This window comes from Glycine max, chromosome 4, assembly GCF_000004515.6.
Source record: "Glycine max cultivar Williams 82 chromosome 4, Glycine_max_v4.0, whole genome shotgun sequence".
Classification (NCBI taxonomy): Eukaryota; Viridiplantae; Streptophyta; class Magnoliopsida; order Fabales; family Fabaceae; genus Glycine; species Glycine max.
This window is the reverse complement of record NC_016091.4, coordinates 44528450-44547551: the sequence shown is the minus strand read 5'-3', so window position 1 is coordinate 44547551 and position 19102 is coordinate 44528450. Positions and strand designations below refer to the sequence as shown.

The window sequence follows — 19102 nt, the reverse complement described above, 5'->3', positions numbered from 1 at the left end:
ATCTACACCAAATACTTCGGTGGTTGTTCGTTACCCTCTAAGTTCAGTGCTCTCATACTCACGTTTGTCACCTGCACACAGGAATTTCGTCATGAGCATCTCCTCAACAACAGAACCCTCCTCATACGCCGAAGCTTCTAGCCATGACTGCTGGATTAAGGCGATGAAGGTCGAGTTACAGGCTCTCCAGTCGAACAACACATGGAGACTCACACCTCTTCCCCCTCACAAGACAGCTATTGGATGTAGGTGGATATATAAAATCAAGTATCGGGCAAATGGTTCCATAGAGAGACACAAAGCGCGATTAGTTGCAAAAGGGTACACCCAAATGGAGGGGTTGGATTACCTCGACACATTCTCTCCGGTAGCAAAGCTCACTACAGTTCATCTTCTTCTTGCCTTAGCTGCACTCAACCAATGGCATCTACGGCAGCTGGACGTCAACAATGCGTTTCTCCATGGAGAACTTGACGAAGAGGTGTATATGCAAATACCACCAGGTCTTTCGGTTGACAATCCACAGCTTGTGTGTCGTCTTCAACGGTCTCTTTACGGGCTTAAACAAGCTAGCAGACAATGGTTCATGAAGTTATCTAGCTTCTTAAGCTCTCATGGGTTCCAACAATCGAATGCAGATCACTCACTCTTCTTGCGCTTCACAGGAGTCATCACTACAATACTCTTAGTGTACGTGGATGATATCATCCTCACTGGAAACAACATAGCTGAAATACAAACTATGATCACCCTCTTGGATCGCGAGTTCAGAATTAAGGACCTTGGAGATTTGAAGTTCTTTCTTGGGCTCGAAATTGCACGCACCTCTGAGGGAATCCATCTGTGTCAACGTAAGTATACCTTGGATATTTTATGTGATTCAGGAATGCTAGGTTGCAAGCCCAACTCAACACCAATGGATTACTCCACAAAGCTGCAAGCAAATTCAGGAAGCCTTCTTTCAGCTGAGTCTTCATCCTCCTATAGAAGATTGATAGGCAAACTCATATACCTTACCAACACACGACCCGATATAACATATGCTGTCCAGCAACTCAGCCAGTACATGGCCACTCCTACCAACACTCATCTTCAAGCTGCCTTTCGCATCCTTCGATACCTCAAGGGTACACCAGACTCAGGACTCTTCTTCGCCGCCACGGGCACTCCCCAACTTTGAGCATTCAGTGACTCGGATTGGGCAGGGTGTAAAGATTCGAGGAAATCTACTACGGGGTACTTGGTTTACCTTGGTTCTTCCCTTGTCTCTTGGCAATCAAAGAAGCAATCAACCGTGTCGCGTAGCTCCTCCGAAGCTGAGTATCGAGCTCTCGCCTCCACCACTTGCGAGCTACAATGGCTGACTTTTCTGCTTAAAGACTTTCGCGCCACATTCATTCAACCAACAACCTTATATTGCGACAACCAGTCTGCAATTCAAATAGCCACGAATCCCGTTTTCCATGAACGAACCAAACACATTGAGATAGATTGCCATATTGTCCGACAAAAGATTAACTCGGGTCTCATCAAACTCCTTCCAGTTTCATCATCCCTGCAACTCGCGGATATATTCACCAAGGCCCTGACGCCTGTCATTTTTCAGCACCTTTGTAACAAGCTGGGAATGATGAATATCCATTCCCAGCTTAAGGGGGGCTCTTAACAGTATTAGTTAGGTTGGTTATGGAGAAGTTAGTTAGGATAGTTAGCTTTCGGTTATAACAACCATGGATCACATGTATATAAGCTTCCGCCATTGATGAATAAACACAAGAGCTGCACCTGATCATTTTTCTCTAAATTGCTGATATCTTGTCTTGTTATTAATTTTTTTACTAGAGGTGTGAATATTAGCTTGCAGAGGTGAGAATTAATATTGGTCAGTAAAGATTTGATATTTTTAATTAGATTTTTGAACTATTTGTCATTATTAAACGGGCCCTTCAATTTTTTAATTGGATCTTTGAACTTATATTTATTTTTTAATTAGATCTCAAATAACCTAATTAAAAAATAAATATAAGTTTAGGATCCAATTAATTGAAAAAATGGTTCAATAAAATAATTTAAAATTATCAAATGGTTCAAAGATTTGCAGATTAATTTAACAAACAATTTTTTGCTTTGAGATTTTTGTCTCAATATATTCCAAACTTGGTTTGAAAGGTGTCCAATTAAGCTCTAAACTGTTAAAGGAGTTACATTGGATCCATAAATTATTAATTACACAAACTTAATTTACAATATAATTAATTTGTATAAATTAATTCAATTGGCAATTAATATATATTACCATTATTTTAAAATAAATAACCATATGTCACAAAATTTTAAATATTGACATAAAGTTTTGCTTTAATCTAATTTAGTCTTTGAAGGGATCTAAATCTTCTTCAGATGGTTGCCCCATCCAACAAAATGGAGTATGAAAGGCTTTCTTAGTCCATATTTTGTACCTTCCACGTTAATTGTGTGAGGACCTTGGTGATCTTTCTGCGCAATTCACAACTATTGGCCCATGTACGTACAGTTTGCTAATTAAAATAAATAAATAAATATGAACCCACCTTTTCCAAATTCGATCACTGTTTGCTTCTGCATAGAGTGGCATTTTTAAATCCCAAAAACCCTACTACCAAGGGCTTCATAAAAATTAGGCAATATTGCAATGGCCTAAAGTTTCTCCTCAGATAGAGTATCTTATGCCCGTTGGAAGTTGGAACAACCCAAGCATATCTTACAATTATATTCTTTTCATATTCTTTTACAATATCTATATATAAGAAATTAAATGCCCTTAAACGACTGCTTGAAAGGAAGATACGTTTGAAAAGGAAAATCAAGAGAGAGAAATGAAAAGCATCTGTATGATTCATTTAGATAAAAGGGAAAGGGGAGAACGAAATTAGGGCATCTCTTTGACCCATAATCATAGGTTTGTTTAGAACAGAAGTAGTGGCAACCATCATGGCCATCATCATTGGAAATCTTAGAGGAACAACTTTTAGCATAAAATATAATTGTCTTTAGGGTCATAAAGAATGTAGATAAAAGCAAACAGTGGTCTTCGGACACAAACTTTTTCTAGAACTCGTGCATGTGGCAATCGAGCATAATTCCGAATTCTATTAATTAGCTAGGAGTATTATGGAATATAATATTATAAATATGTTAATCAAATACAAGAGAAATGTATGTTATGTATGCTGGATCTTTCTGCGAATTTTAATTTGAAGAATTATTTTATAGTTCAAATTATATAGTACTTAATTTGAAAAGAAAAAAAAATCACTAGATATTGGCAATGATGACTTCGCGGCGTCAAAATTATTGCTTGGTGCATATGATTCCTAACCAAACTCTAAAATCTCGTTTTAAGTAAGATTCGTTGCACTGACATACGCATGGCTAATTGCTTGATTCTCAGAGGCAGCGCACTTGTGTATTTTCTTGCCCCACTAATTTCAGAATGATCAAAAGATTAATTAATTAAATAAAAGCATAATCAACTGAGAAATTGTTTGGCTTTAGTACATGGGAACATGACAGAGACAATCATATAGTTATTATTTTTATTTTTATTATTTCACATTTAGATGACAAGGTTTATATATAATATTCCTCTAACCGAATAAAATACACATGGTCGCATTTGCAACAGCTGAATACCAGATTAATTCAGTCTGGAATAATTTTTTTAATGATTCTTTCATAATGATTTTAGTGCTTGAGTTGATCCTTTTGCCCAAATCACACCAATAATCCGTTTGTTGTTTTTCTGACCCCTTTCTTTCAAGGCGCAACTAGCAATTATTCGTTTATCAATTGATGACATATCACGAGACCGGTTCTAATGTCTATATAGAGCTAAAGAGATTTTTTACACGAGACCTTTGTCAATTAATAAAATTTTTTATATTAAAATTGTTACAATTTTCATTATTTTTTTTTTTAGTTTTTGAAGATGCAAAATTTATGAAAAAGCGAGAAAGTCATAGGTAATGTCTGACTTGGCCTTTTAAAGTTGAAAATAAGAATTTTAAATTTATATAAATCATTTGATAAATTCATAATTTTTAGCTCAAAATTAAAGTTACATATAAGTTAAAATTTATCCAACAATATATTCTTGGATCTTAGAATTTGTAATAAAGATCGACCCAAGAGAAGAAGAAAAAAAATGCTAAAATTAGTTTATCTATTTTTTAATTAAAAAAACTCAATTTAATATTTAGAGTCTTTTAGAATTGCATTTGAAAACTTATTCCTTTTAAGTAGGAGAGAAGTTTAAAATAAAATAAATAAAAAACTAATAGGATGAGGAGTTTTCTTTAAAGAAAAAATATGTAATTATTTTTTATAGGTTAATATCATTTGTTAATGAATTAATAACTTTTTACACGCGCACTTATTTAATTAAAATATCTCATATATATATATATATATATATAGTTCTTTTGACAAGTTTAGGAGAATGCTGACATTCAAGTTTAAAAATTTTATTATTCTTTAAGTTTATTATTAGATTTAATCAAATTTAAGAATTATATTACATTTAAGATAAATTATGCTGAATGATTATGTTCCTAATGCAGTATTATGTTTGAATTTTTAAAGAATGATCTTTCAATTCGGTTGTAGCATTTTTTTTTATTGATTTATTAATTTGACACTTAAGTAACTAAAATATAAATAACGAGTGTGAATATGAGTATGTAGTACCAATGGTCACAAAGATAGAGAATAAAATTGCTACACAGGTATAAATAACGGATCAAGTAAAAATATAACTTTTAAATTTATATATATATATATATATATATATATATATATATATATATATATATATTATGATGCTTTACTTAGATCTTCCTCTTTGTATTCCTAATCTACTAGTTTTAATATTGGACTTGATCCTCACTCTTATTCTTTCCAACACACAAAAGAGAAGTAAGAGTTGTATATCTAGATTAATATTATATATTCAAGAGAAATGTCATCAACACATCTTTTGTTACACTTTTTTTTAACAAATTTTATCTTATTGATCGAAACTTATCAAAAATGATAAAATTTTGATATGTAAAGAACGATGGTATACTACTTGTACCTTTTCCGGTTATATTTAATTTAGTTGCTGATAAAACACACACTCTCCTACCCTATTTGTTAAAGAGAGAGAGAGATTTGTTAAATTAAACATACATATTTTTTAATATAAGTATGCTAATAAATTACATAATTATGTATTTTAAGATAATTTATAATTCTAACTCATTAGTAGACTCATACTAAAAAATAAGTATGTATATGTTAACTAATTTCACAAACATATGTTAATGTACACATATTTTTTAATATGAATGCGTTGATAAGTTAATAGTCATTATATTTAAATTAAAATCCAAATCCTTATTAATTAATTAAAATGATCAGTGCACATGAAATCGACCCTGGACTGTTAGTGACCACTGCATTTGCTATAACCAGTTCCACATCTTAACCAGTACTCTCAAGTTCAAATTTTGGTCATATAAGCAGTTGCGTGAGAGCTTTGTTGTTCATACTAGACTCGAGCAAGTTTGCTTTTAACAGAGGATAATGTTGTCTGTAACAAAAAGAAACATTTTTATACCAATTGATTGGCATTGTAGATTAGCGAATTGCGCTAGCTAGCCAGTGAAAGTCAAAGAAGGCTTTCCCAGTCAAATAACTTTTTACTTTTAAGGTGTATGCCATAGAATTCATTTTACCAGAAAAACTCACACAATTCATTATATATATATACCCTAAAATAGTAAGTTTGAGTTTATATTCATATTCTCTGGTAAATTAAATAAAAATATTTTGCAAGTAATTAATACTTAATTAAGTTTGGAGGTTTTCTTTAATGTAGATTAGGATATCATTCCTTCTTCCTAAAATTGTTAATATAAAAAGAAAGAATTCATATGCTATATTTGAAGTGGTTGTTGATTGGGGAGGTGATGAGAGTTTTTGCTATTAACATGAAATTAATAAAAGAAAAAGAAAAAGAGAAATAAATGATGAGGCAGGGCTTGAGAAGTAATTGTCAAGAACTTGCAGTTAAAATCATTGCCGAAATTGATTAGCAGTATTGGGTGTTTGATTTTCAAAGTTGGAATTTTTTGGTACACTCAATTGAGGTTGACACATGACGTGTGCACGTATACCTGTCTGTAAATACTAATAGCATGACAATAGACTTGTTTGTCTCTCTTGACCACAACGTAAGTACATTAGTACGTGGTTGTGGTTGGGTCTGTGAGTGAGTGAGTCTATGAGAAAAGTGAGAGAGAGATGTTGAATTGAAGGTTGAACATGGAAATCAAATAACTCGAGCGAAAGATACAAGTCGTGGACCCATTTTGATAGGTCCATGAGGACATAAAGAATTTGGTTGTGGGGGCTTAAACAGGGATAGGACCCCCCCCAACACCCTCCACCACATGTTTGTCCTTTCCCTGCCATTTTTCACCTGCTCTTTGCTTCTTTTCCACGTCTTGGCTTGGCATGGTGCAGACGAAGATTGATGGATTCTGAAATTATAACTATAGCATAGCTATTCATTCAGAGGAACAACAAGTTCAGAAAGCCATACTCACTTTTCTCTGACCCCCAACAGTACTGTGCTTATATCACTCACTATACCTAGCTTTCCTAATTTCATTATTATCATGATTTTAAATTATGGTATGCAGTTACAATATAATTACAACCGTAATGTCAAAATATTTATAACATTTGGTAACTGTATCATCACCCCAATTACAGTCATATTAGTCGTATTTTTCATAATTATCTATAACATAAAGATTGTTTAGCTCATTACAATACAACTTTAATTTAAAACCATTATAATTATCTATCTAATCAATTTGCATTTGCATTTCAACAATTATTATTATGATTTTTTTAAAAGAAATTATTGCATGTTCCAATACCAATTATATAAAAGGGACTTGACGAATATAAGGTAGATATTCTGAGGGAAAAGTTGATGAGGGGTTAGATTTGGTTCACCAAAAATTCCAAGAAAGAAAAAGTTGAGTCTTTTGGTGATCTCGAGGAGGAGTGATGAATTGGAGGGCTAATTAAGAAGAAGACGTGACTCTCACTTCTAGATAGGCTAAGAAGAGGAAGAGGGTCTATGTCAGGCCCTCCCTCATACTCTCATTTTATTTCTTTCAAAGGGTGGGAAGGGATGTTGTGATTTCTCTGGATTCTTACGAGTGTAACAGTGTCCGTGCTGTGTGCTGCGAAGGCGGAGAAAAGTGACTGACAAAAGTGAAGCCAGAAACAGAAGGGGTTGTGTTGTGACCATTTGGCTCTGTACAACCTCAGATTATTGCATAGACTACGACACACATGAATGAATGTTCATTAATAAGACTGAAACAAAGATAAAATCATCGAAGAAAATAAGGATGTGTCATTTAATTTCATCATTTAATGTTCTCTTCCTCTTTATACTCCTATTTAAATAAATAAAAATTAAAAATAAAAACACCTGCTGGATTGTAATTCAATTGATTACAAAATGTATGAATTTTTGTAAATTTCTTAATATTATTTTTGAAAAATATCACATACATATTTTTTTTTTGGAAAGAATCCTATTCCATTAGCACACTATATACTTGGGATTTATATTCAAAATTACTTATTAAACTAAATACTTGAGGTTTAACTGATACAATCATAATAACTATGTATGAAATTAAAATGACGGCTTGCTTTTATTTTGAAAGGTGAAAGGTTTCACTGTTACTTTTCTTCAGGGAACATGGAGCTAGAGGGACTGCGGCTCAAGGTGTGTGTGAGTTGGAACACGGCTTTTTCTCTTGTTTTATTATTTTTTCTTAATTTTAACATTTTGGTATGTGATCATGAGAGAAAAGAAAACCCTAACCCTATTATTTTCTCGGATTTCGAAAGGTTTATTGCTGCAACCAACGTCTAGGACTCTGATCTCGCCAGGATCGGTTCAGAATGGTAACTGTCATATTGCGATCTAAAATTTGCCTAGAAATAAACAATTTCAAATAAAACAATATTAACTAAGACCAATTAATTCAATTCTATTGGTTAAATTAATGAAGAAATAGAACATTTTATTAAAATTTATAGTTACCATTTGCAAAAAAATTAAATAATATATGTTTATTCGTATGCATGCAAGTTGTTGTCAATGTCAATGTAGCTGCAGTTTATGTGTGAGAGAGGGAGAGGGGTGTGACTGTTTCAGTTTCACTGCATTGTCTGGGGGGAGTGTTGGTGTGGTTGATAGTAACAGTTTCCAAGTGGTAGCTAGCTAGGGTACTTCTTGGAAGAGAGACAAAAGAAAAGAAAGAAAATAAAAGCTGAAAACCCTAAGCATGAACTAATATTATATATATATAGATATATACCACTTTTTTGTATTGGATCCAATGAGGACAGCGACTGTGGCTCACTATTTCACTCCTTTTTTTATTCAAGAAAAATGAGAGGGTTGTTGCTGAGCCTCACTCTCACGGGAATTAAGACTATAGAGACCAAGCCTTTTTAGAACCAAGAGATTCACCATCACACCTTTTTCTCGGTACATGATGAAAACTACAATTCAAAACAAGTCATGGATATATTGCAGCACAGACACATATTCAGAAAAAAACACTGCTCGTTTTTCCTGTTAGTTGATTTCATCAAACAAAGACCATCCCCAATAATACCCACTGTGCTTTCCAAAGAACCTATAGAGAGACTAGATGTATAGCACTAACACTGTTGTTTGGATTACCAGGAACACATACTTTTACACGAGAAGCTTTCTTTTACAACATTTGAGATTGAGACTTGAGAGAGTTCCCTATGTGTGTATATGCTTTGAACTCAAGCGTAATATCTTGTTTCTGTGTCTGATTGTGACATTTTGCCAATAGTTAACTCAACTTCTTCACGGTCACTGACACTATACTTCTGTGCCTTTATTTTAGGGAAATTCTCTATTGATCAGAGTTAATTGAGCTAAAGCAAATTAACTTTAATGTCAAGAAAGATTAGTTCAGTTGATAAAGAATAAATTACCCTAACCTGGTGAGTCCACACGGAACTAAAATCACCTAAATTTTTCTAACAAAAAGAAAAGCAAATTAAGTTTACTATTGGAATTTTTTAACGGTTAGTGAAGTAAATTAACTCAATGGATGGTTAACTAAACTCAGGTAATTAGTAAGGGAAATTAAACAATATATAAAGCATTGGTTTTTGATTTTGAACATCCCATGCATAGTTAAAATAATTAACAAGAGGAGAAAGTAAAACGGTGGTCCATGAACAAGAGGAAATTGATTAAAGTGGGAAAACAAAGGCAAGGAATATATAGGGTAAGTAGGACTATAAGCGTCTAACCCGTAGAGTTAGGCTTTAGAATCAAGTAACGTTATTGCTCAATTTATTCTTAATCATAAACAATGACAGAGCATGTCAACTCCGCATGCTCACTGCACATGCCTGTAGAGAGTTGCACTGAATTAATACACAATAAAGAGTAGGTCTAGTAGTAGTAGTAGGCATACATTACTATGCATGCTCCTCTTCCACCGACTTATTTAGAACTAAAGTTTTTGGCACCTTAGGTCTTAAATAAACACCACATGTTGATAATCACCACACCTAGAAATTAAATTAAACAAAACCCCTTCATATTAATTTAATTTAAGAGTAGACCTTGATCAGTCACATCTAGCCAGAAGAGTCCAAGTGAGGCTACAATAGCCAGAGAGACCATAACTAGATATTATAAATATTGCAGGGCCATGCCCTCAAAGAGGCACAAACCCTAGATGTGCAATATTATTCATAATTCACTCACAAGTTACCTCCTCCATCATTGATATCCTCAGAAGAGGTATCAGTCCATGGAAGAGAATAAGGGTAAGAGTAAGTGGTGGTAGGAGAAGGCCTATAGAACTCTCCTCCACTTGCTGATTCATTATTATTACCAAACCCTGCACTAAAAGACCTTTGGGGGATTTGTGGTGGCACAGAAAGAGAGGGTGGAGGCATGTCATTGCAGGCAAAGCGAAGGAGATCAGCATTTGCGGAATCAAGCTCCTTCTGGAGCTTTTGGACTTGTCTCTGGAGGAAAGATATGGCACCTACGCAACCATAAACGGGGTCTCTCACGCGTGCCTCGGCTTCATATGCAAGAGAGTTCACTGCATCTTCCCTCTGGTGAGGGAGAAGTTCATTGAGGAGCTTCGTCACATTGCTGGCACCGAAGATCTTGTGCACGTTGGCGAATTTTTGAGGCTCTTCTGGTGGGAAGTAAGGTGCAAAGATGCACCCGGGAAGGCACTTCCTCCTCAAGAATTTGCAGGCTGCACATGGAGAATTGTAGGAGCTTGATGATGCCATTTGTTTTTTTTTTTCTTTTCTTTCTTTTCTGATTTCCCTAAAAGAGAGAAAGATTGAGACATGATCAAATCAATTAACCAAAACTTTCCCTTTTATCTCCACTATCTAGAGTTAGTTTTTCTTCTCTTTTGTTTTTATTTATTTATTTTAAAGACAAAAAGTTTATATAGATCAGAAGAAGATATATAGAGAGAGGACCACCAGCATCAATGAAAATGTATGGTGAGATTTCATATTTGATCTTATTGCTTAATATATTAGTGAGTTTACCTGGAATGGATGGATCCCAAGTTCTAATTTTATTGGAGTTAGAAACTGACCAAATAGTCTATGCGTTGTTCTCTAGTAAGCATTTTTTTACTTTCAAAATTATTACAAAAATGAATGGTCAAAATAAAAAAGAAAAAAAGAAAATTGAATCTGATGCCATTTCATTTCTGTTAAACCTCTTTCAGTGTTTTACTCCTTTTTTTTTTTTTTTCTTGTCTAACCTCGTTTGTTTGTGATCGTGGTGATAATCAACAACATAGCCACACAAAGATGGGGGCTATATATATGAATCCATAATTATTATTGAATATTAGAAGCAGATATAATAATAATAATAATAATAATAATAATAATAATAATAATAATAATAATAATAATTTTAAATTGGGATAACTTTTATTAGTCCGATCTTATAGACCCTTTAAACTGAAATCTCTTATGCAGAACCTTCCCCAACACAAACATACGTACACGAAACTTTGCAAACTGATTTAAATTTAAGGATTAGTTGTCACTTTCTAAAATTATATTATATTATAGTATGACTATCTTTATCCTTTCTTTTTCTTTCACAGACTTTCTTATTTCTTTTCTCAAAATATATTTTCCTTCTTTCCTTTCTCCCTTCTTTTTTCTATTCATCAGGAGATAAAATTGATCAAGAATTCTTAGTTTTAATCTTGAAAACTCCCTTCATAGTGTTTTCTAAATAATTTCTCCCCTTTAGTGTCTGGGTTTGTTCTATATATCCTGTTTTTTGTTTATTAATCCGAAACTTCATTCCATACATAGACAAGAAAACTTTATAAATGTCTTTCTTTATCTTCTGAAACGCAGCTGCATGATCAAGTAAAAACTTATAATTATGTCAGTTGAATTAACCAGGGATCTGGCAGCAGCAACGAGGCATGAGTGTATTCATGACTGCATCAAAAAAGCATATACAAAATAGAAAAAGCCCTAAACAGTGACTTCTCAAAAGGATCCATTTTGTCTAGCTATCAACCGGTACTACTTTACTTAAAAGAACATCAAACAGAGAAAAGAACTATACATGCATAGAGAGAAGAAGCAAAGAGGGAAAGCTACAATATGAACATGATTTTACCTGTTTGTGATGTATAGGTTTCTTTGATCAGATGAACTAAAAGGGAAGTACCTTTTTTTTCCCCTTGTTGGGAGGCCCTTTAGAAGCTGCTCTTTTACCCTCACAAGACAAAAGAGCCTTAGCCAATGAGAGATATAAGGCACAGATTTGTCACAGGAAGAGCACCCTTAAAGAGGAAACCCTAACTGCAAGAGAGACGCAAAGTGAGAGGGACAGAGATAAAGAGATAGGGGTATGTGGAAACTGATAATTAAGTGGGAAAAGTTTATGAGGGAGAGACGGCAAACAGCATTGAGTGGATGGAGAAGGAATGGATGCAAAAGACAAAGGTAATAAATGGAGGTACAATATAAAAGAGTGACTATGACCTTGCATCTAATAATAATATCACGAATGTGGGGATGACTCCCATTTTCATTCCCTTTCTCAACTTAATTAATTCATCCATTTAATAAATAAGCTCAGAAAATAAATACTTATAATTTGTTTTTTAAGAAGAGAAGAGACTGTAGAATGAAATGAAATAATTTTCTTGGTTTATAGGGAGGAGTCTAATTCTGGTATTATTAAAATTTATAACAAGTTAATCACGTATTTTATTCGGTGAATCGAGCTACATCTTCTAAATTAACGAAATGAAATAATATGATATGAATGATGTGATGGAGAGACGTAAAAAAAATAATATTATAATTTTTTATAAGTAGTAAATTATCATTATTATTTAAATAAAATCACTGAAATAAATTTTTGGAAAATATGAATCTAGAAATTTAGACATGTTCATAGTTATTAAGAAAATGATGAATGTTATTTAGACATTTTTAAGATATTAGTGAATCTAATTTTCATTTAATACTACTTTTATAAAGTATTCAAATGATTGATAGGAAAATTAACAAAACTATAATATCACTCTTTAAAAATTGTTAACTAACAAATATAATATTTCGTAAGGTAGTGATATATCTTTCTACAATTTGTTTTAATTCAACTAATACTTTATTAAAAAAAAGTATATTAGTATTGAATGAAAAAGTAAACACATTACAAATATTCAATTCTCTCTTTTACTAAAATGATTAGTAGAAAGATGTTGTATGATGATTTAAAATTAGTCTATTTACTATAATAAAAATCCAAAAAAGCCCTATACAGTAAATGTATTTCTTTAGCATTTGTCTTTAGACACAAGAGCACTAAGCAAATGAGCTATTAATGGTATTGTGTTGAATAGATCAAAGGCTTTATAAATAAGAGTCCTACTAGATAATAAGCGTCTTATATATGATAATTGTTAAGATTTCACAAAATAAAATATTTTAATCATTTTTTTTATTTTGTACCCTTAAATATATGTTGAGAAGCTAAAACATAAAAATCTCATTTTTTTAAATTATTTATCATATAAAATACAAAAAAGTCATTCAGGCTTAAGAAATTAAAGCGTTATAGACAAAAATTTTGTCACTATTGCTCATTTATATAACTAATACTAGTTTTAAAAATATGTAGAAATTGTTTTGTCAGTATTTTTTTTGTAGTGAATTAATTTAAACAAATTAATAGAATGTGTATGAATGACATGGATATACATTAGGAAATTATTTCATGAAATCCAAACCTTTAATATGTTGAAATTAAACTAAAAAAAATGTTTTTCATTTAAAACCATTTGTTTTGTAACTCATTGATAAGTATGATCATAGAGACATTGTCTATTAAAAAGTGAAAAGAGAAACGCTATTATAAGAACAATAAAAACATAAAATAGTTAGAATTTTGTCAGACATATAATCAAGTAAGACCAAATAATTATTATTAACACCATGACTGACATATTAACCATTTGTATATTAGATATAAATTTATTCGTGAGCTTTGCACTAACTAATAATATTTTTTAAATTTGAATTTTATTATTAAAGTTTATAGGGCAAAGTGGTATCCATAATCAGATCACTTGGTTATGAAGACTCTCATGCCAACTTAGAAATAAATTATTTCAACAATAGTTATTAATTCATGAATAATGTATGTACAAATATAAAGTACCTAGGGGTTAGCTTTACTTTTGTGTGTGTGAAATACCCTAAAAATTGTGTGTGTACGGTCATCTTTTGCATACGAGGCAGGGACAGTTGAACTTTTATGCATCAATTGATCGTAATCCATCTTAAACTTTAAACAATGATGATGCAGTACTTATTGTATGATAGAGAATATCGCCATGATCATTGGTGGTGATTAAGTATTCAACTGGCCTCCTCATGAAATTATTCAATAACATAGTTGGGGTTATTTTTAAAATTTTAGGATTTGTTTGTTTAACAAGCTTCTAACTGTAACTGGTCTTTATCTTAATGAAACAAAATACTTGTTTTGGTGTATTGAAATGTGTATTTTTTGTTTAACAAGTTTCTAACTCTAATCCAAACACACACATAAAGCCTACACCAATTTGGATCGATAGAGTGACGATATCATGTTTAACAATATATACACGTAGATTTGTTTATTTCTGATTTTATTTCGGTTAACTACATCAGCTTTATGTTGTTGGATAATAAGATTTTGCCAGAAGTCAACATTTAATTAGGGATGGACGTGTTTTTCAAATCTATTAAATTATATTGGTCAATTAATGTATTGTATGGACATTTTCTGTGAAATTTTTAATCATTTTAAAATTACCATATGTAATGCTCCCTCCCAAAAATAAAGCGTCTATAGCTAGCTTATACACTTTAAAATCATTAAATTAAAAAAAAAAGAATAATGAGAATAGAAAATAACTCTTTAGAGTAACTTGATTTCTTTTACTACTTTTAAAAGTCATTCATATAATGATTTCTTCTAAAATGATAGTTAATGTAAAAATCTTTATAATATCAATGTATAAAAATTAAATTCTAATCTACATTATCCTGATTGTTGTACTGGAAACTACTATTTTAATATATCATTAATATTACATAGTGAATTGCAAAGAAAATGGGATTAATTAATTCATCAATCCATTCACAAGATGAAGAGAATGTACGTATTTATAACAACTGTTTTATATTGACGTGGTTATGAAACATATTTTATGTTGATGGTCGAGACTCAGGAGAACATGACACCCAAGAAATAGGTTCTCTTGTCCGTTTTAAGGCACTATAATCTGCAGGCACTCTAGTGAAGCCAGAAATTCTCTATATATTAGAAGGACGAATCATTTCGTGTGTATATATATATATATATCCGTCAATAATTCGATCCTCCGCTGTTGAAGGACTGGTGATGCAATGTCACACCAAATTGTTACTGATAATAGTATTTGTTTTAGTCTTGATTTTTCTTTTTAATTTGATTGACATTCATTCTTTAACATTAGAAAAATATATGAAATGATAAGGATGATTTAATGGTCGAAAGAAAAAAAAAATTATTAGTTTAAAATTTTCTTATTAACATAAATTAACAAATTAATAAATATCATTAACCTTAAAAAAAATTAGAAAAATATATAAGTATTGAACGTCAAATGTTAGTTGCTGTGGCAACTGCTTTCAATTTTATGTCTACCGCAGATGTAATGTTTTAAGTTTTTGTATCTATGCATGATATTATTAGCTGATATTCATGTTAAGTTTACATAAATACATTTATTTGAACTCAGCTATATATTTAGATAAGTACAGCCTTGGTTCATCAATAAAAACATTTGAGAACCACATTTGTTCTCATTATATTATATGGTATCAGAGCAATAAGGAAGCAGCTGTCTAAAAAAGAACTAAGGAAGCAAAATTGTATTTTAGGTCTCTATTGTTGTTATTTAATGAGAAAGTTTTCGATCGTATGGATATTTTCCTAGTCATTTTAATTAATCTATAACTTATGCCATTAACTTTTTAATCTTATTCTAAACAATATAAATTTGATTAATTAAAATAAATATATTTAATACATAGTTTTTTTATTTCCTCAAATATTTTTAATCCAACAAATTAACACAATTTAGTTAAAAATTAATATTTCAGCTTTAGATTAATTTATCAAATCTTTATTAAACGTAACTTATCTCCATATTTATTCTTTAGCCTTTTATCTTCATATTTAATGCGTGCTTGGGTGGAGGTAGGGTGGATCATAATTGTGGTCAAAATCAAAATCGTAGTGATTATTAAGCAATTCAGAATTGCATCTGATTTTTAGTCTTTCGCCACAATATTGACCTTCCACTGCGTATGCAAACAGACTCTTAATATACAATCTAATTTCGATGAGTTTCACTTATTACGACAGAAAAATTAAGCAAACACTCTTGCAAATTAAGTTTTAATTAAAGATGTGATATAATATAGCTTTACCAATTATAATATCATTCGGCACAAGAACTATTTGATATATATACTAGAAGTGACAAGATGATAGCGACCTCTATATTTACATTAGCAATAGCTGATAGCAATGGCAGAGTTCCCCCACCTACCTACATACATCACCCATCACCTGACTGCCATATATATATGTATAAATTGCTTTCTGGGTGTTATTGCTACATTATATTATAAATTATAAATTTATAATAGTTAAAAATTGCTTGATTGCATACTTCGTGATGCAATGATTAGTTAAAGATAATCCCGGCCGCATAGGGAACTTTAAAAGCAAAAGGTTTGATTTTTTTTTTAAAATTATTTGTTTTCTAAAAGTGGAAATATTGTTGCTTTCTGATCACAGTCTTAATCAAAGCAAGGATGGGGGTTTTGTATCATACAATAATAAATATTTTATGATAGGAATTCCTGTAGCATCATATGCCCTTCCATTTGCCAAAATATATATATATATATATATATATACAGCCTTCCAATAGGGAGTTCAAAAGATTCCTGTAAGGTTGGTAAATGTTTGATTAATTGAACCAGAGAAACCAAAGGGCATTATGGTGAGCAGCAAGGATGTTAATTTTTTTTTTTTTAGGAAGGTATAAGGATGTTAATTTGGATCATTGGATGCTTTTTTTTCCTCTAACCCACTCTTTTCCTTCAGGCTCTCCTTCAACAGTAAAATAGCTCTGTATATATTTTTTGTGTGATAACAATGATAAAATTTGAACTTATAATTTCATATAAATTATTTAATTTCTCATTACTAGATCAACATACTCAAATTTCGTATGCTTGCTGTTCAATCATTTGGAAAATCCCTATATACATTTACCTATTAATTGCTGTAGAAGCTAACTATAATTTGTTTTGGTAAGTGATCCAAACTCTTGATAAGAGTTACAAAGTTAATTTGGAGAGAAATGTTAGTTACGTTCTCTCGCAGTATTTTTTTTTATGATGGATTGAAATTTATTAAAAACCTTTAATTTTAATGAGTTTTATATATTACTCAATATATGATTCTTTTTCTTGATTTATTTGTAGGATCCATCAAAATTAATAATTTTTATTAATTTCAACCAATCACAACAAGAATGTAAAAAAGAGAGTGTTGCTTGCATTTTTCTAATTTAGATGTTTTAAGATGCTATATCAAATAAAGTTATGCGTATCATTTCAATATTTCTTGACAATATCACCATGTAGCTTATTATAAATTAATTAAGATCACTTCAATGTATAGCTCAATGCATGCCACTTTAATTAATTCGCAATTGAATTAATTAAGACATAAGTTAAAATAAATTATAAACACTGGAATAAAAGAAATTAGGAGTCACTGATATCTAACTTTAGCCTTCTCAAACCAAACATTTTATACCGAGGGGTCTCAATTGGTTGATCTTCCGTGAATTGTTATGAATTAACTCTTTGATATCTATTTTTTATTCCTACATATAAAATAACAAATATTTTATAATATCTTCTTATGATAGGTGGCAATGTAGTCTTCTTTTCTCTTTTTACACATATATCTTATTGTTTTTCTAAAAGTTTAATTTCAAAGAGTGTAATTTATTTTACACAGCCAACCAATTAAACATCATTATAAATAGATATAATTCTAAAATAATTATTAAAGTTAATAAATTTATTATATACTAATTTATGATTAAATATATAACATAGTAGATATACTACTTACTCTTTTTCTAATATATTTCCTCTTTATGTCCTTTTTTTTGGGTACAGAATGTCCTTTGTTTATTCATGTGCTAATTGAAATTCTATTGCCATATTTATTCTCTTTTTTTTATTCAATTTCCTTGTTTTTGCGATCCCATATAGTTTTGTTTTTTGTTTTTACTGAATTCATATAGTGTTGTTAATTAGTACAATGTATAGATAATATTTTGGTAGATATAATAATAAACATAGAAATAGTCACATGAAGGGGTATCTTTGAGAATTGATAGAAAAAGCACATATAAAAAAATAAATTATTATGAATTCACCTAGACAATCTCACTTGAAAGAGAAAACATAGAGTGCAAATAGAAGTGGTCCACTACTGTTGCATCTGCCCTTAGTCCTTATAATTTTCACAACATTAATTTATCATCACTTTCATTCCCCGTTCTCCCCAACCACAATTTGAAAGTCCCTCCCCAATGTTCGGACCCCATGTGTTGCATTGCAGATAGATCATATAGCTAACGATGAGATGACACTAATTTTTTTATTATTAATTATTTTCTTTTGCCCCATAGTAGTTGTCAATAGGGCTTGATTTTGACACACTGCACTTCTACTCAGACTTGTGATGTGCTTGTTGCCGTAACTTTACTTACATTATTTTCTTTTCCCAAAAAGAAACACATACATACTAATAAAGTAATGCAATACACCCTTTCTATCTCTCTCACACAACTACAGTCTACAATTTGTTTCTCTTATCCCTACATTATCTTCTAACATTTGGGAACGTGCCACATATATCATGCTTGTTTTTTTTTCCCTAGGTACAAAAGTTGCATGGCTCACAAAATAATTAAGTATCAATATTTATATTTCATGTCTTAGTTTCACATTATTTTCATGTAAACTATATGTTAAAAAACATGTAATTGTTCTATATACTATATATATATTATATAGAACGAATAGGAGTGAAGTACTATTTTCGTATGGGGAATTAATGGAAAACCCTGTACTCGTATAGCAATATTTAATTTGATCTTTCTTGAATAATTTGTGTGGCATGATGAGATTGCACGACACGACGTGTCGTTACGGCACTTTCCTTTTTATATATTCCTGGGAAAGATTATGACTCTAGGGTGAACATTTTCAATGTCGTTACTGATCTTTCCTTTCCATACATTCCTGGGAAAGATTATGACTCTAGAGAAACATT

At 31.2% G+C, this 19102-nt stretch overlaps 1 protein-coding gene across 2 annotated transcripts; it reads right to left on the bottom strand.

Moving 5' to 3' along the window:
- Window positions 1-9431: 9431 nt before the first annotated feature.
- LBD18 (LBD domain-containing transcription factor) lies at window positions 9432-12135 on the bottom strand. 2 transcript variants are annotated; one of them, XM_003523048.5, is made up of 2 exons: window positions 11804-12135; window positions 9432-10462 (listed from the first exon to the last, which is right to left on the bottom strand). In XM_003523048.5, exon 2 carries the CDS (start codon window positions 10423-10425, stop codon window positions 9877-9879), a length of 549 nt encoding a protein of 182 aa, XP_003523096.1. In that variant the 5' UTR covers window positions 10426-10462; window positions 11804-12135; the 3' UTR covers window positions 9432-9876. The 2 variants fall into 2 exon arrangements, with proteins under 2 accessions (XP_003523096.1, XP_006578652.1); XM_006578589.4 differs by having other exon boundaries at window positions 11855-12135.
- Window positions 12136-19102: the final 6967 nt, after the last annotated feature.